The sequence below is a fragment of the Pseudophryne corroboree genome, chromosome 7 (assembly GCF_028390025.1).
Source record: "Pseudophryne corroboree isolate aPseCor3 chromosome 7, aPseCor3.hap2, whole genome shotgun sequence".
In the NCBI taxonomy this organism is placed as follows: Eukaryota; Metazoa; Chordata; class Amphibia; order Anura; family Myobatrachidae; genus Pseudophryne; species Pseudophryne corroboree.
In genome coordinates this window covers 409,850,406-409,870,780 of record NC_086450.1, presented here as the reverse complement: position 1 = coordinate 409,870,780, position 20,375 = coordinate 409,850,406, and the positions used below count along the sequence as shown (strand labels likewise).

The window sequence follows — 20,375 nt, the reverse complement described above, 5'->3', positions numbered from 1 at the left end:
GCTGTCAACTGAACCCAATAACTTGCTCAGTGGGGTAAATTTAATAAGGTGGGAGGTTTTTAGAACTGGTGATGTTGCCTATAGCAACCAATCAGATTCAATCTATTATATTCTAGAAGCAGCTTAATAAAAGTTACGTATAATCTGATTGGTTGCTATTGGCAACATCACCAGTTTTAAAATTAAAAAAAACTATTAATGTTACCCCTGTGTCTTTAACATGGGACAGAACAGTGTAATAGAAAAATGCTGTTGTTATAATTTTTCATGCTACAACCTAAATATTACATATGTCATTCTAGGGCGAGCACAACGGCAAGCTGCTGCTGCTGGGAGCCCCAACCAATCCCCTTCTCAGCCCCCCTCCCCTTCTGTCGCCCAATCCCCCTCTCCTTCCCAGTCCCCTTCTCAGCCCCCCTCCCCTTCTGTCGCCCAATCCCCCTCTCCTTCCCAGTCCCCTTCTCAGGCCCCCTCCCCTTCTGTCGCCCAATCCCCCTCTCCTTCCCAGTCCCCTTCTCAGGCCCCCTCCCCTTCTGTCGCCCAATCCCCCTCTCCTTCCCAGTCCCCTTCTCAGCCCCCCTCCCCTTCTGTCGCCCAATCCCCCTCTCCTTCCCAGTCCCCTTCTCAGGCCCCCTCCCCTTCTGTTGCCCAATCCCCCTCTCCTTCCCAGTGCCCTTCTCAGGCCCCCTCCCCCTCTCTTTACCAATACCCATCTCTGTCCCCCTCCCCCTCTGAAGGCCAAACAACCACTCTGGCCTACTCCCCCTCTCTTTCCCAGTCCCCCTCTCTGGCCCCCTCCCACTCTGTTGCCCAAACACCCTCTCTGCCCCCCTCCCCCTCTCAATCAGACCCACCCTCTGAAAACAGCTCCCCAATCCCTCCTCCTTCCCCAATCCCTCCTCCTTCCCCAATCCAGCCTCCTTCCCCCATCCAGCCTCCTACCCCCATCCAGCCTCCTACCCCCATCCAGCCTCCTACCCACATCCACCCTCCTTCCCCCATCCAGCCGCCTTCCCCACCCAGTGAATGGGCAGCAGAAGCCCCAGCGGATATTTCGGGGAGTCCGCATGTGGCAGATGAGAGTAAGTTTTTCAACATTTAAAATGTATTGGTTACCTACTTACACTTACAATTACAATACATGCAGTGTTGTACTGTGGCCAATCTTGGCCCAAGGAAAAATGTTTGTGTTCTTCTTCATGGTATAGATGTTGCTTGTACATTTATGTGAGTATCATTAGATGTACAGTGTCTATGTGTGCAATGTTTAGGCTGTCCACTCTAGGTCGACACTCATTAGCTCGACAGGGTTGCCAGGACAACAGGGTTTATATGTGCTAGGTTGTCAGTGAAACAGTTAGACCTGAGTGGAGTTTATTATGTTGTTTGTCTTTTACACTTGTGCCTGGGTATTCCTAATATTTGCACATTCAACTTGCATGCTTCACTTTGTTAGCCAGGCTAACGATGACACAATGATTTGTGTTGTGAAAGTTACACTCACAAAATGATTATTTGATTTTTAAAAACCTGTTTGACCTTATGTAGTAAGGCAGGCTTTCAGGGAGTGTGGGCATGCTAGGATATGTTGGCCTTCTGAAGATGTTGATATGCAGTGTGATGATGCAGGGCAAACACCACAAAAGACAAGTCTGCTTCACTCCAGATGTGAATGAAGGCCAGCATGGGGTTACATGTACTAAGATGGGAGTTTTATTCAAGATGGGATGTTGCCCATAGCAACCAATCAGATTCAACTTCTCAGTTATTTAGCACCTCCTAGAAGAGATGTGGAATCTGATTGGTTACTATGGGCAACGTCCCATCTTAAATAGAACTCCCATCTTAGTAAATGTACATCATGGTGTGGTACACTTTTACACATTTTAATTTAACAATCACAAACATTGCTGAGCATGCTTGTGTGTTGGTATGCTACTGTTTTTACATTCAAACATCCATGATGTATTCCCTTTGCCATGAAAGTGTGCTTTGTGGCTTGCTGGTGTAATAGGTAATGTGAGTTATTTTGTAATTTTTATTTTTACTCTGCATTTCAGATGGTGCAGTTGGAGAACCCACAAGCCTGGCAGGCATCGTGGGCAGCCTAAAGGCCCATTTGCAGGCCATGCTGGCCGACATAGAAAGGCTACATAAATTTTGTTAATTTTTTTGTTTATTTTTGAAATATAAAAAATAAAAAAACACATTTATGTTAAATAATAAAAAATACAATTTTACAGTTAAACGCTTGTTGTGTTTTTTAATGCAATAAAATAACAGCATATTGCCAAGCAGAAATTGGTTAACTTACAAAAAAACACACAACAAACTTACGATTATTAAGCTTATTATTTACATACAAATTATGTCAGTTAGTAGCTTATTGTTTTCAAAAACATGTAAACACAAACATTCACACACTACACCTCCACTCAAAATTATGCTATTTAACATTATGCCAGGCACAGTTTTCACATCTATTTCACTTATTTATAAACAAACATGGTAATGGCCAATTATGCCTACAAAGTGTTCTTGAGGTATTCTTTGCAGACTTAATTGGTCATGCACACAATCAATCATTACACTAATTGGATTTGTAATTGAGGAAGGCTTGTTGAGTTTGAATTGCAAGGTGTAATATAAATTATTTAAAAAAAACCATTGCTGTGCGTTTTACCGCAAAAACTTGTGCACATTTAAGAGGAATGTGTAAATCTACGATGAGTTCGGAATTTAACGATGAGGTTTGTGCTTATGCGATGGGTTCGCATTAATGCGTTGTCATTTGGCATACGCCTACTTTGTGTACTACTGCGTACGAAACTGCAAAAATATGTTGGGGGCGGATATTCGCTATTTTACAACGTATTCGCAAATATGTTGTGCGAACGAAAAAAATAGCGAACAACTCGGAATGACCACCCATGTGCACTGCAGGGGAGGCAGATATAACACGTGCAGAGAGAGTTAGATTTGGGTGGGTTATTTTGTTTCTGTGCAAGGTAAATACTGTCTGCTTTATTTTTACACTGCAATTTAGATTTCAGTTTGAACGCGCCCCACCAAAATCTACTCTCTCTGCACATGTTATATCTGCCCCCCCCCCCCTTCCCCCTGCAGTACACATGGGGGGTAATTCCAAGTTGATCGCAGCAGGAAATTTTTTAGCAGTTGGCCAAAACCATGTGCAGTGCAGGGGGGGCAGATTTAACATGTGCAGAGAGAGTTAGATTTGGGTGTGGTGTGTTCAATCTGCAATCTAAATTGCAGTGTAAAAATAAAGAAGCCAGTATTTACCCTGCACAGAAACAAAATAACCCACCCAAATCTAACTCTCTCTGCAAATGTTATATCTGCCCCCCCTGCAGTGCACATGGTTTTGCCCAATTGCTAAAAAATTTCCTGCTGCGATCAACTTGGAATTACCCCCCATGGTTTTGCCCAACTGCTAACAAATTTGCTGCTGCGATCAAATCTGAATTAGGGGGGTCATTCTGTCCTGATCACTCGCTGCAGTTTATTGCAGTGCAGCGATCAGGCCAGAACTGCACCTGCGCCGCAGTGCGCCGGTGCATGGCTGACAACCGACGGCTGTCATTGCCTAGCAATCGCCTCTGCCTGATTGACAGTCAGAGGTGGTCGCTGGGTGGGAGGGGGCGTCACGGCGGCGTTCGGCCGCCGTTTGGTGGGCAGGGTCTGGCCAACGCAGGCATGGCCGGACCGTATGGGGGGCGGGCCATAGCAGCTGCGTGACGTCACACGCAGCCGCTGCGAGCCGGGCAGCAATGAGTAGCTCCCGGCCAGCACGCAAAAGCTGCGCTGGCCGGGAGCTACCCCTGAAGTACAAAAGCATCGCCGCTGTGCGATGCCTTTGTACTTCAGCGACGGGGCAGGGACTGACATGCGGGGCAGACTAGCCCTCTTCTCGCCATCCCCCCGCATGTCAGTGTGGATGATCGGAGCTGTGCCCCTTGTGTGCAGTACAGCTTACACGCATGCGTAGTCAAAAAGCATTGAGCCACTTGCATGCAACAGCAGCTTTGCATCCGCATCTGGATCAGGCCCTATGTCCGGTAAGGAAAAGGACTCTTGGAAAAAGGGTTATGTCACCTTTATTATATGCAAAGATAGGGAAATAGTCACTTGTTACAGCTCTATTTTACATAATTTATACCATATTGTTCATTTTCATCATTTGGTTATTCTATGGGGGAGATGTACTAAGCCCTGCAGAGTGATAAAGTGGAGAGATAAAGTACCAGTCAATCAGCTCCTTACTGCCATGTTACAGGCTGTTTTTGAAAAATGACAAATAGTAACTGATTGGTTGTTAGTTATTCTTTCTCCACTTTATCACTCTTCCAGGATTAGTATATCTGTCCCCAGTTCATTGATAAAAAGGTCAGTCATTCCATTATCTCCACAGGAGCGGCTTATCCAGTTTTGACATTAGGGGAAACGAACAGAGAAAAATAGGCTCCCCACTATTACTGTGGGCATTATGTGTATAAGTGGCACTACTACTGTGTGTATCATGTGTATAAGGGGCATTACTACTGTTGACATTATGCACATAAGGGGCACTACTGTGGGCATAATATGTATAAGCAGCACTACCACAGGAATTATTTGTGAGGGGCATTGCTACCGTGGGCATTATGTGTATAATGGGCACTACTGCGTAGAGTAACATGACTAGGGGGTGCTACTGTGTGACGTAATGTGAAAAAGGGACACCCGCAATGTGGCATACTATAAATCAGGGGCACTACGTGTGGTGTAATGTGAATAAGGTTGTGCTATTGTGTGGCGTAATTTGAATTGGGAGTACTAATGTGTGGCCACGCCCCTTATTTGTTAGACCACACCCCTTTTCCCAGGCAGCTTGCTATCACTTTAGAAAGTATGGGAGGGCCCAAATTTATAGTTTGCAGGGGGGCGCCGAACACCCTAGCACCGCACCTGCTCCTGCCACCACACCATCTGTATGTCCTATACTGAGCTGTCCCCTTCTGCATGTTTTGTATTGTCCACTCTCACCCTCCATAGTCTCTGTTTTGTACTGTGCTCTCAATTCCACCCACCACACACACAATTACACAAGTATGGTAACTTACCTCCTGCATGTTATCCTCCAGTCCTTACTGCCTCTGCGACCCCTCCCGTCGTCTTCAACTGACACTTTGCAGATCTCTTTGCTGGTCACCCGACACTCTGCAAATCTCTTTGCCAGAACTTTCCCAGATGATGATCTAAACAACCAGAATTTCTTAGTCAGACATACTATGTGTATAATTGTACTACTATATTTTGTTGTGTACTTTCAATTTTATTCATTTGCAATTTATCTATTGTATTGACTTTTTTTTATCTAAAACCAAGGTCCAGTCTGAGAGACCCAAGTCATCTGCTCCAGATTTTATATCTCCTAGTGTTAGGACCACATTAGTATCATACAATACCCACAGTGTGCAGGTTACAGTCATAATGATAGAGCTACTGTAACTATCCTTTATATTACAAATTAAATTACGTATATAAGGGACACTACTACTGTAGTCATAATGTGTATAAGGGGCACTACTGCTGTGCGCATTATGTGTATAATAGGTACTACTACTGTGGGCATTATGTGTAAGGTACACTACTACTATGGGCATTATGTGTATAAGGGGCACTACTGTGAACATGTATAAGGGGCACTACTATGGGCATTGTGTATAAAGCATTATGTATAAAGGGCACTACTGTGTGGCATTAGGTGTACAAGGGCCACTACTACTGTGGACATTATGTGTATATGGGGCAGCACTACTGTGTGCATTATGTATATATGGGGCACCACTACTATAGGCATTATGTACATAAGGGGCACTACTACTGTGGGCATTATGTATATCAGTGGCACTACTACTGTGGGCATTGTGTGTAATGGGCACTATTGTGTAGCATAATGTGACTAGGGTGCGCTACTGTATGACGTAATATGAATAAGGGACATTATGTGGCGTACTATGAATCAGGGGCACTACGTGCGGTGTAATGTGACTAAGATTTTGCTTTTGTGTGTCATAATTTAAATTGGGAGTACTATTATGTGGTCACACCCCCTCTTTGTGAGACCACACCCCTTCTTCACGAAGCTCGCTGTCACTTTACAAAGTATGGGAGGGCTCAAATATATAGTTTGCAAGAGGGCGCCAATTACCCTAGCACTGCCCCTGCCCGTCAAACACCATCTGTATGTCCTATACTGAGCTTCTGCATGTTTTGTATTGTCCGCTCTCCCCCACCATACTGTAGTCTCTGTTTTGTACTGTGCTCTCAATACCCCACACCACACACACAATTACACAAGTATGGTAACTTACCTTCTGCATGTTGTCCCCCAGTCCTTGGTGCCTCTGCGACCCCTCCCGTCGTCTTCAACTGACACTTTGCAGATCTCTTTTCCGGTCACCCGACACTCTGCAAATCTCTTTGCCAGAACTTTGCCAGATGATGAAAAAACCCAAAAGACTATCCTTAAGCATAGTACAAGTTTAAGTATAATAGAAATAGAAGTATAATAAAATGTCCATGAGTCAACCACTTTTCCAATTTTCTTTAAACCAAACATACTTTAAAATTGATCAATTTGCCATTTATCTATTTTATTAACTTTTTCATCCCAAAGCAAGGTTTCCGTGTGTATGTGTGTGCATATAATATATATATATATATATATATATATATATATATACATACATACACACAGACGATGGCACTCACGGTCATACAAGAAACGTGATATTAAATGCTTCTATGTTTTGGTTTTATTAAAAAACTGTCACCAGGAATCCAAGCATTAAAAAGGTCTTACCTTAAATGTGAATGTATGTGAAAATATGTTAATGTATTTAAGGTAAGACCTTTTTTAATGTTTGGATTTCTGGTGACAGTTTTTTAATAAAACCAAAACATAAGCATTTAATATCAGGTTTCTTGTATGACTGTGAGTGACACAGCTATCACACACAGTGTATATATATATTATTTATTTATTGAATTGTTGAGGATAAGTGAGTTTACTTTGGTGAGTGCTGGGTTCTTTGTTTGTATTTATTAGAGCGATGTGGTCATGGGCTACATGCACCCCGCCCTGTGAGTGGTAAGTACAGCTGTGTACCCCGCTTTTGTGGTGGAGAGTGCTGTGTTACATGCACCCCACCCTGTGAGTGGTAAGTGCATAGCTGTGCCCCGCTTCTGGTGTGGTGAGTGCTGTGGTTTTTTCTCTGTGTGTATACGATGGGGTTAATCTATGGTTAGCTCTTATTAACCGTGGCCACTAGCTTTCTCATGCTCCCCTGTGTGGACTTTATTATCCTGAACCTGTCTCAGCTGTTCCTTAGCAATCATCTTTGAGCCAGTGCAATAGGTGACTAGTGTGCCTTTAAAAGCCATAAAGTCTGTGGCAGGTACACATTAAATCTAGCAGGCAGATGATGTGTGTAACAGCAGTGAAGTAGTCAGGTTTTAAGACTCTGTGATAGTGTAGGACCTGCATGAAGGTGGGGTACCTTGAAAATCGGTATGCAGGCTTCCGTGCATTGGCCAATCCACCAACTAAACCCTCATCATTTATTTATTGAATTGTTGAGGATAAGTGAGTTTACTTTGGTGAGTGCTGGGTTCTTTGTTTGTATATATATATATATATATATATATATATATATATAAAACGGATAGGATACTTCTAGGTGTCCACTGATGGCATAAATATAAGTGGACTGCGTAAGTAAAATGATATGTACAGGGTTTATTAGTTCTAACACTTTAAAAAATTAAAACAAATTTGAAAGCATAGGATGCATGCAGGGCCGCCATCAGAAATTCTGGGGCCCGGGACTCGCAAAATAGGCAGGCCCCCTCCCCCCCCCCCCAATTTTTAAAAATAAATAAATATATATATTAAAAAAATTATATATACCATACAAATTAAATAAATATATATATATATATATATATATATATACATACAAACATACATACATATATACACACATATATACACACACACATTCACACACACACTTTCTTTCTCCCACTCACTCTCCCGCAACTTACACAGGAGAGGGGAGAGGATGCTGTAAGCTTCTATTGAAAAGTCTCTGCCAAAATGGCCGTCGCCTCAGAGGAGACAGTTATTAAAGATACTAGAGGAGCCTCCTCTAGTATCTTTAATAACTGTCTCCTCTGAGGCGGCGGCCATTTTGGGAGGGACGTTTACAATAGAAGCTTGCAGCGTCCTCTCCCCCTCCTTTGACAGTGCGAGAACACGGTAAAGAAAAGTGGGCGGAGCATTGCGGCGGCGGGCGACGGCATGAGCGGCCTGGGCCCTCTCCTCCTGTCAGAGAGGCCGGGCCCAGGACATCTGTGCCTGCAGAACCCCCCTGATGCCGGGCCTAGATGCATGACAAATGATTAATAATGACAGTATGAAAAAGTATATGTATCTATATGCTTTTAAAATAAGGCAATCTTGAAAGGTTAAAAAAAGGATATAAAATAAGAATATTTGCTTTATGTGTCAAGGATAAGAAGATATATAAAAATTGCTTAATTCAAGATTCTGTAGTAAAATCCGGTATCACACAACGCGTTTCGTCTGGTCTGACTTCATCAAGGGGTATTGTGAAAATGGGACAGAACATCTATATATACCCAACCTGGTTGGGAGAGTGTTCGTTTACATCACATCCTATGATTACATTAATCAGTAGTTTTAGGCCAAAAACAATAACTTAATTGGGCTCTATCTAATAAGAGACTTATGGGAAGCTAAACTGCTATGATTACAATGTAAAATACACAAAGTAAATTAGTTAAAACACAAGAAACATTTAGAGGCGCGGACTTCCGGTCCGGGACGCTTCTAGTGTCACTTCTGCCCCATGTCCGGTATTCGTATACCCGTACTACGCATGCGCCGGCTCGTTTACTCCCAGTATTATCTTCTTTCAGGTAGTAGTGGACTTGCATCACCGGAGGCTTACATGGCGGCCATCTTTGAGAAGTCCATATTTTATAGACAGTCTTTTATATTGGGAGATAGTGGCGGCGGCCATATTATCACGGGCATTGTGCCTATTTACTAGGCAGGTTTCCATTTGTATTTGTGTCCACAGCGGAATATGTAAATTAAAACAGAAAAGGGAAACAGTGTAAGATCATAAAAAAACAGCCAAGTTCCATAGATATTATATGTGGCATTCATTATAGATTATTTCTATGTGCCATAAATATTATATGCAGCATTGAATATTGAATTTATCTTTAGTTCATTACGAATATAAACAATAACTCAGTGGCTCCATACAAGTAACATGCTAATTATCATATGATGCTAAAAAATTTTTTTATTATTTGATATATAGCCCGAAGGAAAGATTCATTATCACTGGACTCCGGTATATATCAACTGTGATAGACTGTTGTGGACTACTATTTCATCAATAGTGCAAGGTGGCATATACAATAAGGATTTTGGCACATACAAGAACAGTTGTGAGAGTAGGTTCAAAAGATCCACTCCCCGTGATCCACGTTTGTTTACAGCACCCGGTCTTCTTGGGCAGTCTCCTATCCCTGTACTGGCCGGGCCAACACTGCTTGGCTTCCAAGATCGAACGTATTTGGGCATGTCCAGTGTGGTATGACTGTAACTAGGATCTGAGGTATTGGATGGAGAAACTGTCCCAAGTTTGGAAATACACTGAACAGTGCCCCAACTCACGGACAAAGCAGGAAGGAAAACACCAAAGTGGTTCAAAACAGAAAAGACCAAAGTGGTTCAAAACTGAAAATAATACCGCTTACTTTCATAGGAAGGGGGCTATTTCATAGCTTTCAGACCTTAATTATATATACACAAAATGATTATATATACTTACATAGAGCACACGCATTTCCAGGTACTCGGAACCCCCACTGCATGCGCCACTGGTATGGATGGAGGGGGGGGAAGTAGTTTCCCAATAGTGAAGTCTATCACCGCTACCTTAATACAGCTTTACTTATGGCCAGGGCCAGACTGCCCATCTGGCACTTCTGGCATATGTCAGAAGGGCTGATGGTCTGGCAGGCCGGTCCGGTTCTACAGAGAGCTGGAAGGACACGCGCAGCCTAGCCCCTGACTCACGGCAATACCCTGTGTGCCATGTCCATGTACCCCCCACCCATAGTGTGCATTTTAACAAAAATCGGGGCGTGCCGCGAGTCCATACTCCCCTAACTCATGGCACACCGCAGTGTGCCGTGCCCATGTGGCCCCAGTCTGTCCCTGCTTATGGCAAACAGCTGCTAACGCCATCTATGAAGCTGTGAAAGTGGTTAATATAGCCGTCTACTCCAGTGACAAATGGCGTTTGTGCTTTAGTTAGAGCTTGATATCAAAAAGTTCCGTTAATGCCTTACATACAGTTCTCCCTGCTCTGTGCACTTGTGTCCAGTGACAAGTCATGCTGTGTGCTGGGACATGGTATTGGAATGTGTCATATCACAGTGATGGGGGTACGTGTAGTGCCTGGTTCTTCATCCTATTTGTATATTCTAATTTTGTCAGTAGCTGTACCTTAACGAATCTTTTTGTGTTTGGAGTTATCAATACTCATATCGCTACTGACGGGATGTAGTAAAAAGGTCGACAGTAACAACAATGTCAGTTACAATGTCGACAGAGAACAGGTCAAAATTCTCAGAATGTTGGCAGGTGAAATGTTGACATTAGGGTTAGGTTGTGGCAAGAAGGGTTAGGCTACAGGGGGAGGTTATGTTTAGGCTGCTGGGGAGGGAGGTTTGGGTTAGGCACTGGAAGGAGGGTAGGGTTAGGGTAGAAATACTTAGCGGAATGCCGGAGGATCGGAGGTCTGACTCGGGAAGTGGCGGTCATGTGACCACTGGGACCCAGAAGGCGCCACTGGAGTGGCTGCAGCTGTCAATGGAAGGCAAGTCATTGTTGGGCCACCAGGGATGGTAAGAAGAGATACTAACATGTCGACATTTCATCACTGCCTAGATGATGAAAATTGACATGGTAAACGTTGAAATTATGACCATGTCGACATTATGACCATGTCAGCATTTCACACCCAACCGCTACTGCCTGGTGTATTTTTAGCCCTAACAAAAGCATGCAGTGTGGAACTTGGAACTTTTTGGCTTCAAGACTAACACATGTGGGTAACTAGTTTTTTGTTGCTGTGAGGTGTCTCTGTTTATTCCTATTGTGTTTGTGGATTTTAAACAATAACAGTTAAAACATATTTAACCTCTCCCCACTCCCGACAGTGGCATCCCATCTGTCGGAAGCGAGATGGCGAGAACACTCCCACTGACCAAGTGGGAATACCCTGCGGATATTGGGATTCCATTTGTCGGTATTTCACCGGCTGTCGGGATTCTGTCATGTTGGTCTCTCGAACACCGGGATGCCGACATCCGCCATTTTAACTCAATCCCATATATCTATCTATATCTATTTATATTATATTTATATATATATATATATATATATATATATATAAAATAAGATTTTACTCACCGGTAAATCTATTTCTCGTAGTCCGTAGTGGATGCTGGGAACTCCGTAAGGACCATGGGGAATAGACGGGCTCCGCAGGAGACTGGGCACTCTAAAAGAAAGATTAGGTACTATCTGGTGTGCACTGGCTCCTCCCACTATGACCCTCCTCCACACCTCAGTTAGGATACTGTGCCCGGAAGAGCTGACACAATAAGGAAGGATTTTGAATCCCGGGTAAGACTCATACCAGCCACACCAATCACACCGTATAACTCGTGATACTACACCCAGTTAACAGTATGAAATATAACTGAGCCTCTCAACAGATGGCTCAACAATAACCCTTAGTTAGGCAATAACTACATACAAGTATTGCAGACAATCCGCACTTGGGATGGGCGCCCAGCATCCACTACGGACTACAAGAAATAGATTTACCGGTGAGTAAAATCTTATTTTCTCTGACGTCCTAGTGGATGCTGGGAACTCCGTAAGGACCATGGGGATTATACCAAAGCTCCCAAACGGGCGGGAGAGTGCGGATGACTCTGCAGCACCGAATGAGAGAACTCAAGGTCCTCCTCAGCCAGGGTATCAATTTTGTAGAATTTAGCAAACGTGTTTGCCCCTGACCAAGTTGCAGCTCGGCAAAATTGTAAAGCCGAGACCCCTCGGGCAGCCGTCCAAGATGAGCCCACTTTCCTCGTGGAATGGGCTTTTACTGATTTGGGATGCGGCAATCCAGCCGCAGAATGCTCCAGCTGAATTGTGCTACAAATTCAGCGAGCAATAGTCTGCTTAGAAGCAGGAGCACCTATTTTGTTGGGTGCCTACAGGATAAAAAGCGAGTCAGTTTTCCTGACTCCAGCCGTCCTGGAAATATACATTTTTAAGGCCCTGACTACGTCCAGTAACTTGGAATCTTCCAAGTCCCTAGTAGCCGCAGGCACTACAATAGGTTGGTTCAAGTGAAAAGCTGAAACCACCTTAGGGAGAAACTGGGGACGAGTCCTCAATTCTGCCCTATCCATATGGAGAATCAGATAAGGGCTTTTACATGACAAAGCCGCCAATTCTGACACACGCCTAGCCGAAGCCAAGGCCAATAACATGACCACTTTCCACGTGAGATATTTCAAATCCACAGTTTTAAGTGGCTCAAACCAATGTGATTTTAAGAAACTCAACACCACGTTCAGATCCCAAGGTGCCACAGGAGGCACAAAAGGGGGCTGAATATGTAGCACTCCCTTTACAAATGTCTGAACTCCAGGCAGTGAAGCCAGTTCTTTCTGGAAGAAAATCGACAGAGCCGAAATCTGGACCTTAATGGAACCCAATTTTAGGCCCATAGTCACCCCTGACTGTAGGAAGTGCAGAAAACGACCCAGCTGAAATTCCTCTGTTGGGGCCTTCCTGGCCTCACACCACGCAACATATTTTCGCCAAATACGGTGATAATGGTTTGCGGTTACTTCTTTCCTGGCTTTTATCAGCGTTCTTCCGGAATGCCCTTTTCCTTTAGGATCCGGAATTCAACCGCCATGCCGTCAAACGCAGCCACGGTAAGTCTTGGAACAGACAGGGCCCCTGCTGTAGCAGATCCTGTCTGAGCGGTAGAGGCCATGGGTCCTCTGATATAATTTCTTGAAGTTCTGGGTACCAAGCTCTTCTTGGCCCATCCGGAACCACGAGTATCGTTCTTACTCCTCGTTTTCTTATTATTCTCAGTACCTTTGGTATGAGAGGCAGAGGAGGGAATACAAAAAACGACTGGTACACCCACGGTGTCACTAGAGCGTCCACAGCTATTGCCTGAGGGTCCCTTGACCTGGCGCAATATCTAGTTTTTTGTTTAGGCGGGACGCCATCATGTCCACCTGTGGCCTTTCCCAACAGTTTACCAACAGTTGGAAGACTTCTGGATGAAGTCCCCACTCTCCCGGGTGTAGGTCGTGTCTGCTGAGGAAGTCTGCTTCCCAGTTGTCCACTCCCGGAATGAACACTGCTGACAGTGCTAAGACGTGATTTTCCGCCCATCGTAGAATCCTTGTGGCTTCTGCCATCGCCATCCTGCTTCTTGTGCCGCCTGTCGGTTTACATGGGCGACTGCCGTGATGTTGTCTGATTGGATCAGTACCGGCTGGTTTTGAAGCAGAGGCCTTGCCAGACTTAGGGCATTGTAAATGGCCCTCAGTTCCAGAATATTTATGTGTAGGGACGACTCCTGACTTGACCAAAGTCCTTGGAAATTTCTTCCCTGTGTGACTGCCCCCCAGCCTCGAAGGCTGGCATCCGTGGTTACCAGGACCCAGTCCTGTATGCCGAATCTGCGGCCCTCTTGAAGATGAGCACTCTGCAGCCACCACAGTAGAGATACCCTGGTCCTTGGAGACAGGGTTATCAGCCGATGCATCTGAAGATGCAATCCCGACCACTTGTCCAAGAGGTCCCACTGAAAGGTTCTTGCATGGAACCTGCCGAATGGAATTTTGCTTCGTAAGAAGCTACCATTCTTCCCAGGACTCGTGTGCAGTGATGCACCGATACCTGTTTTGGTTTCAGGAGGTCTCTGACTAGAGATGACAGCTCCTTGGCTTTCTCCTGCGGGAGAAACACTTTTTTCTGTTCTGTGTCCAGAACCATCCCCAGGAACAGTAGGCGTGTGGTAGGAACCAGCTGTGACTTTGGAATGTATAGAATCCATCCGTGCTGTTGTAGCACTTCCCGAGATAGTGCTACTCCGACCAACAACTGCTCCTTGGACCTCGCCTTTATAAGGAGATCGTCCAAGTACGGGATAATTAAAACTCCCTTTTTTCGAAGGAGTATCATCATTTCTGCCATTACCTTGGTAAAGACCCTCGGTGCCGTGGACAGTCCAAACGGCAGTGTTTGGAATTGGTAATGGCAATCCTGTACCACAAATCTGAGGTACTCCTGGTGAGGATGGTAAATGGGGACATGTAGGTAAGCATCCTTGATGTCCAGGGATACCATGTAATCCCCCTCCTCCAGGCTTGCAATAACCGCCCTGAGCGATTCCATCTTGAACTTGAATTTTTTTATGTATGTGTTCAAGGATTTCAAATTTAAAATGGGTCTCACCGAACCGTCCGGTTTCGGTACCACAAACAGTGTGGAATAGTAACCCCGTCCTTGTTGAAGTAGGGGCACCTTGACTATCACCTGCTGGGAATACAGCTTGTGAATTGCCTCTAGCACAGCCTCCCTGCCTGAGGGAGTTGTCGGCAAGGCAGATTTGAGGAAACGGCGGGGGGGAGACGCCTCGAATTCCAGCTTGTACCCCTGAGATACTACTTGAAGGATCCAGGGATCCACCTGTGAGCGAGCCCACTGATCGCTGAAATTTTTGAGGCGGCCCCCCACCGTACCTGGCTACGCCTGTGGAGCCCCCGCGTCATGCGGTGGACTCAGAGGAAGCGGGGGAAGAATTTTGATTCTGGGAACTAGCTGACTGGTGCAGCTTTTTCCCTCTTCCCTCGTCTCTGTGCAGAAAGGAAGCGCCTTTGACCCGCTTGCTTTTCTGAAGCCGAAAGGACTGTACCTGATAATACAGTGCTTTCTTAGGCTGTGAGGAAACCTGAGGTAAAAAAATTTCTTCCCAGCTGTTGCTGTGGATACGAGGTCCCAGAGACCATCCCAAACAATTCCTCACCCTTATAAGGCTCTATGTGCCTTTTAAAGTCAGCATCACCTGTCCAGTGTCGGGTCTCTAATACCCTCCTGACAGAATGGACATTGCATTAATTCTGGATGCCAGCCGGCAAAATATCCCTCTGTGCATCCCTCATATATAAGACGACGTCTTATGTTGCAAAATAGTATCCCTGTTTGACAGGGTTACAGACCACGCTGCAGCAGCACTATCTGCAGGTCTCAGTCTAGTACCTGAGTGTGTAAATACAGACTTCAGGATAGCCTCCTGCTTTTTATCAGCAGGTACCTTCAAAGTGGCCGTATCCTAAGACGGCAGTGCCACCTTTTTTGACAAACGTGTGAGCGCCTTATCCACCCTAGGGGATATCTCCCAGCGTAACTTATCCTCTGGCGGGAAAGGGTACGCCATCAGTAACTTTTTAGAAATTACCAGTTTCTTATCGGGGGAACCCACGCTTTTTCACACTTCATTCACTCATTTGATGGGGGAACAAAACACTGCCTGCTTTTTCTCCCCAAACATAAAACCCTTTTTTAGTGGTACTTGGGTTAATGTCAGAAATGTGTAACACATTTTTTATTGCCGGGATCATGTAACGGATGTTCCTAGTGGATTGTGTATATGTCTCAACCTCGTCGACACTGGAGTCAGACTCCGTGTCGACATCTGTGTCTGCCATCTGAGGGAGCGGGCGTTTTTGAGCCCCTGATGGCCTTTGAGACGCCTGGGCAGGCGCGGGCTGAGAAGCCGGCTGTCCCATAGCTGTTACGTCATCCAGCCTTTTATGTAAGGAGTTGACACTGTCGGTTTATACTAGAGATGAGCGGGTTCGGTTCCTCAGAATCCGAACCCGCCCGAACTTCAGGTTTTTTTACACGGGGCCGAGCGACTCGGATCTTCCCGCCTTGCTCGGTTAACCCGAGCGCGCCCGAACGTCATCATCCCGCTGTCGGATTCTCGCGAGGCTCGGATTCTATCGCGAGACTCGGATTCTATATAAGGAGCCGCGCGTCGCCGCCATTTTCACACGTGCATTGAGATTGATAGGGAGAGGACGTGGCTGGCGTCCTCTCCGTTTATAGAGAAGAGAGTGAGACTAGAGTAGAGAGAGACACAGTATTTACTTTAGTAATTTTGGGGAGCATTAGGAGGAGTACTACTACTTGCTGAAGTGATAGTGTGACTGTATATCTGACTTGTGGTGGGAGACAGTGGGGAGCAGTTAGAGTCTGAGAGCAGGAGTACATATTTTAACGTACAGTGCACACTTTTGCTGCCAGAGTGCCACACTGCCATTGGGACCACACTGACCACCAGTATATATTGTGATTGTCTGCTTAGGAGTACTACTTGCAAGTTGCTGATAGTGTGACCAGTGACCTGACCACCAGTTTAATTAATCACCACCAGTTTAATATATATATATATATATAATTGTATATAATATATATATAATTGTATACCACCTACCCGTGTTTTTTTTTTTTTTTTTCTTCTTGATACATACTACTATAGTAGCTTACTGTAGCAGTCTGCGGTGCTGCTGAGCTGACAGTGTCCAGCAGGTCCGTCATCAGTCATTACATAATAAATATATATACCTGTCCGGCTGCAGTACTAGTGATATTATATATATATATATTAATTTCATCTCATTATCATCCAGTCTATATTAGCAGCAGACACAGTACGGTAGTCCACGGCTGTAGCTACCTCTGTGTCGGCAGTCGCTCGTCCATCCATAATTGTATACCACCTACCCGTGTTTTTTTTTCTTTTCTTTCTTCTTGATACATACTACTATAGTAGCTTACTGTAGCAGTCTGCGGTGCTGCTGAGCTGACAGTGTCCAGCAGGTCCGTCATCAGTCATTACATAATAAATATATATACCTGTCCGGCTGCAGTACTAGTGATATTATATATATATATATTAATTTCATCTCATCATCCAGTCTATATTAGCAGCAGACACAGTACGGTAGTCCACGGCTGTAGCTACCTCTGTGTCGGCAGTCGCTCGTCCATCCATAATTGTATACCACCTACCCGTGTTTTTTTTTTTTTCTTTCTTCTTGATACATACTACTATAGTAGCTTACTGTAGCAGTCTGCGGTGCTGCTGAGCTGACAGTGTCCAGCAGGTCCGTCATCAGTCATTACATAATAAATATATATACCTGTCCGGCTGCAGTACTAGTGATATTATATATATATATATATTAATTTCATCTCATTATCATCCAGTCTATATTAGCAGCAGACACAGTACGGTAGTCCACGGCTGTAGCTACCTCTGTGTCGGCAGTCGCTGGTCCATCCATAATTGTATACCACCTACCCGTGGTTTTTTTTTTCTTTCTTCTTGATACATACTACTATAGTAGCTTACTGTAGCAGTCTGCGGTGCTGCTGAGCTGACAGTGTCCAGCAGGTCCGTCATCAGTCATTACATAATAAATATATATACCTGTCCGGCTGCAGTACTAGTGATATTATATATATATATATATATTAATTTCATCTCATTATCATCCAGTCTATATTAGCAGCAGACACAGTACGGTAGTCCACGGCTGTAGCTACCTCTGTGTCGGCAGTCGCTCGTCCATCCATAATTGTATACCACCTACCCGTGGTTTTTTTTTTCTTTCTTCTTGATACATACTACTATAGTAGCTTACTGTAGCAGTCTGCGGTGCTGCTGAGCTGACCGTGTCCAGCAGGTCCGTCATCAGTCATTACATAATAAATATATATACCTGTCCGGCTGCAGTACTAGTGATATTATATATATATATATATATATATATATATTAATTTCATCTCATTATCATCCAGTCTATATTAGCAGCAGAAACAGTACGGTAGTCCACGGCTGTAGCTACCTCTGTGTCGGCAGTCGCTCGTCCATCCATAAGTATACTAGTATCCATCCATCTCCATTGTTTACCTGAGGTGCCTTTTAGTTGTGCCTATTAAAATATGGAGAACAAAAATGTTGAGGTTCCAAAATTAAGGAAAGATCAAGATCCACTTCCACCTCGTGCTGAAGCTGCTGCCACTAGTCATGGCCGAGACGATGAAATGCCAGCAACGTCGTCTGCCAAGGCCGATGCCCAATGTCATAGTACAGAGCATGTAAAATCCAAAACACCAAATATCAGTAAAAAAAGGACTCCAAAATCTAAAATAAAATTGTCGGAGGAGAAGCGTAAACTTGCCAATATGCCATTTACCACACGGAGTGGCAAGGAACGGCTGAGGCCCTGGCCTATGTTCATGGCTAGTGGTTCAGCTTCACATGAGGATGGAAGCACTCAGCCTCTCGCTAGAAAAATGAAAAGACTCAAGCTGGCAAAAGCACCGCAAAGATCTGTGCGTTCTTCGAAATCCCAAATCCACAAGGAGAGTCCAATTGTGTCGGTTGCGATGCCTGACCTTCCCAACACTAGACGTGAAGAGCATGCGCCTTCCACCATTTGCACGCCCCCTGCAAGTGCTGGAAGGAGCACCCGCAGTCCAGTTCCTGATAGTCAAATTGAAGATGTCAGTGTTGAAGTACACCAGGATGAGGAGGATATGGGTGTTGCTGGCGCTGGGGAGGAAATTGACAAGGAGGATTCTGATGGTGAGGTGGTTTGTTTAAGTCAGGCACCCGGGGAGACACCTGTTGTCCGTGGGAGGAATATGGCCGTTGACATGCCTGGTGAAAATACCAAAAAAATCAGCTCTTCGGTGTGGAAGTATTTCAACAGAAATGCGGACAACATTTGTCAAGCCGTGTGTTGCCTTTGTCAAGCTGTAATAAGTAGGGGTAACCACCACGGAACATCCTCCCTTATACGTCACCTGCAGCGCATTCATAATAAGTCAGTGACAAGTTCAAAAACTTTGGGCGACAGCGGAAGCAGTCCACTGACCAGTAAATCCCTTCCTCTTGTAACCAAGCTCACGCAAACCACCCCACCAACTCCCTCAGTGTCAATTTCCTCCTTCCCCAGGAATGCCAATAGTCCTGCAGGCCATGTCACTGGCAATTCTGACGAGTCCTCTCCTGCCTGGGATTCCTCCGATGCATCCTTGCGTGTAACGCCTACTGCTGCTGGCGCTGCTGTTGTTGCTGCTGGGAGTCGATGGTCATCCCAGAGGGGAAATCGTAAGACCACTTTTACTACTTCCACCAAGCAATTGACTGTCCAACAGTCATTTGCGAGGAAGATGAAATATCACAGCAGTCATCCTGCTGCAAAGCGGATAACTGAGGCCTTGACAACTATGTTGGTGTTAGACGTGCGTCCGGTATCCGCCGTTAGTTCACAGGGAACTAGACAATTTCTTGAGGTAGTGTGCCCCCGTTACCAAATACCATCTAGGTTCCACTTCTCTAGGCAGGCGATACCGAGAATGTACACGGACGTCAGAAAAAGACTCACCAGTGTCCTAAAAAATGCAGTTGTACCCAATGTCCACTTAACCACGGACATGTGGACAAGTGGAGCAGGGCAGGGTCAGGACTATATGACTGTGACAGCCCACTGGGTAGATGTATGGACTCCCGCCGCAAGAACAGCAGCGGCGGCACCAGTAGCAGCATCTCGCAAACGCCAACTCTTTCCTAGGCAGGCTACGCTTTGTATCACCGGTTTCCAGAATACGCACACAGCTGAAAACCTCTTACGGCAACTGAGGAAGATCATCGCGGAATGGCTTACCCCAATTGGACTCTCCTGTGGATTTGTGGCATCGGACAACGCCAGCAATATTGTGTGTGCATTAAATATGGGCAAATTCCAGCACGTCCCATGTTTTGCACATACCTTGAATTTGGTGGTGCAGAATTTAAAAAAAAACGACAGGGGCGTGCAAGAGATGCTGTCGGTGGCCAGAAGAATTGCGGGACACTTTCGGCATACAGGCACCACGTACAGAAGACTGGAGCAACACCAAAAACGCCTGAACCTGCCCTGCCATCATCTGAAGCAAGAAGTGGTAACGAGGTGGAATTCAACCCTATATATGCTTCAGAGGTTGGAGGAGCAGCAAAAGGCCATTCAAGCCTATACAATTCAGCACGATATAGGAGGTGGAATGCACCTGTCTCAAGCGCAGTGGAGAATGATTT

At 45.1% G+C, this 20,375-nt stretch overlaps 1 protein-coding gene across 1 annotated transcript in view; it reads left to right on the top strand.

Moving 5' to 3' along the window:
• LOC134945422 (uncharacterized) overlaps nt 1–2,248 on the top strand; it is a 230,607-nt gene extending 228,359 nt beyond the window's left edge. Inside the window, exons 3-4 of the mRNA XM_063934686.1 lie at nt 303–1,082; nt 2,061–2,248. Of these exons, the coding sequence (XP_063790756.1) occupies nt 303–1,082; nt 2,061–2,111 (831 nt within the window). The 3' untranslated portion in view covers nt 2,112–2,248. The remainder of the gene's footprint in view (nt 1–302; nt 1,083–2,060) is intronic.
• The last annotated feature ends 18,127 nt before the right edge of the window (nt 2,249–20,375 follow it).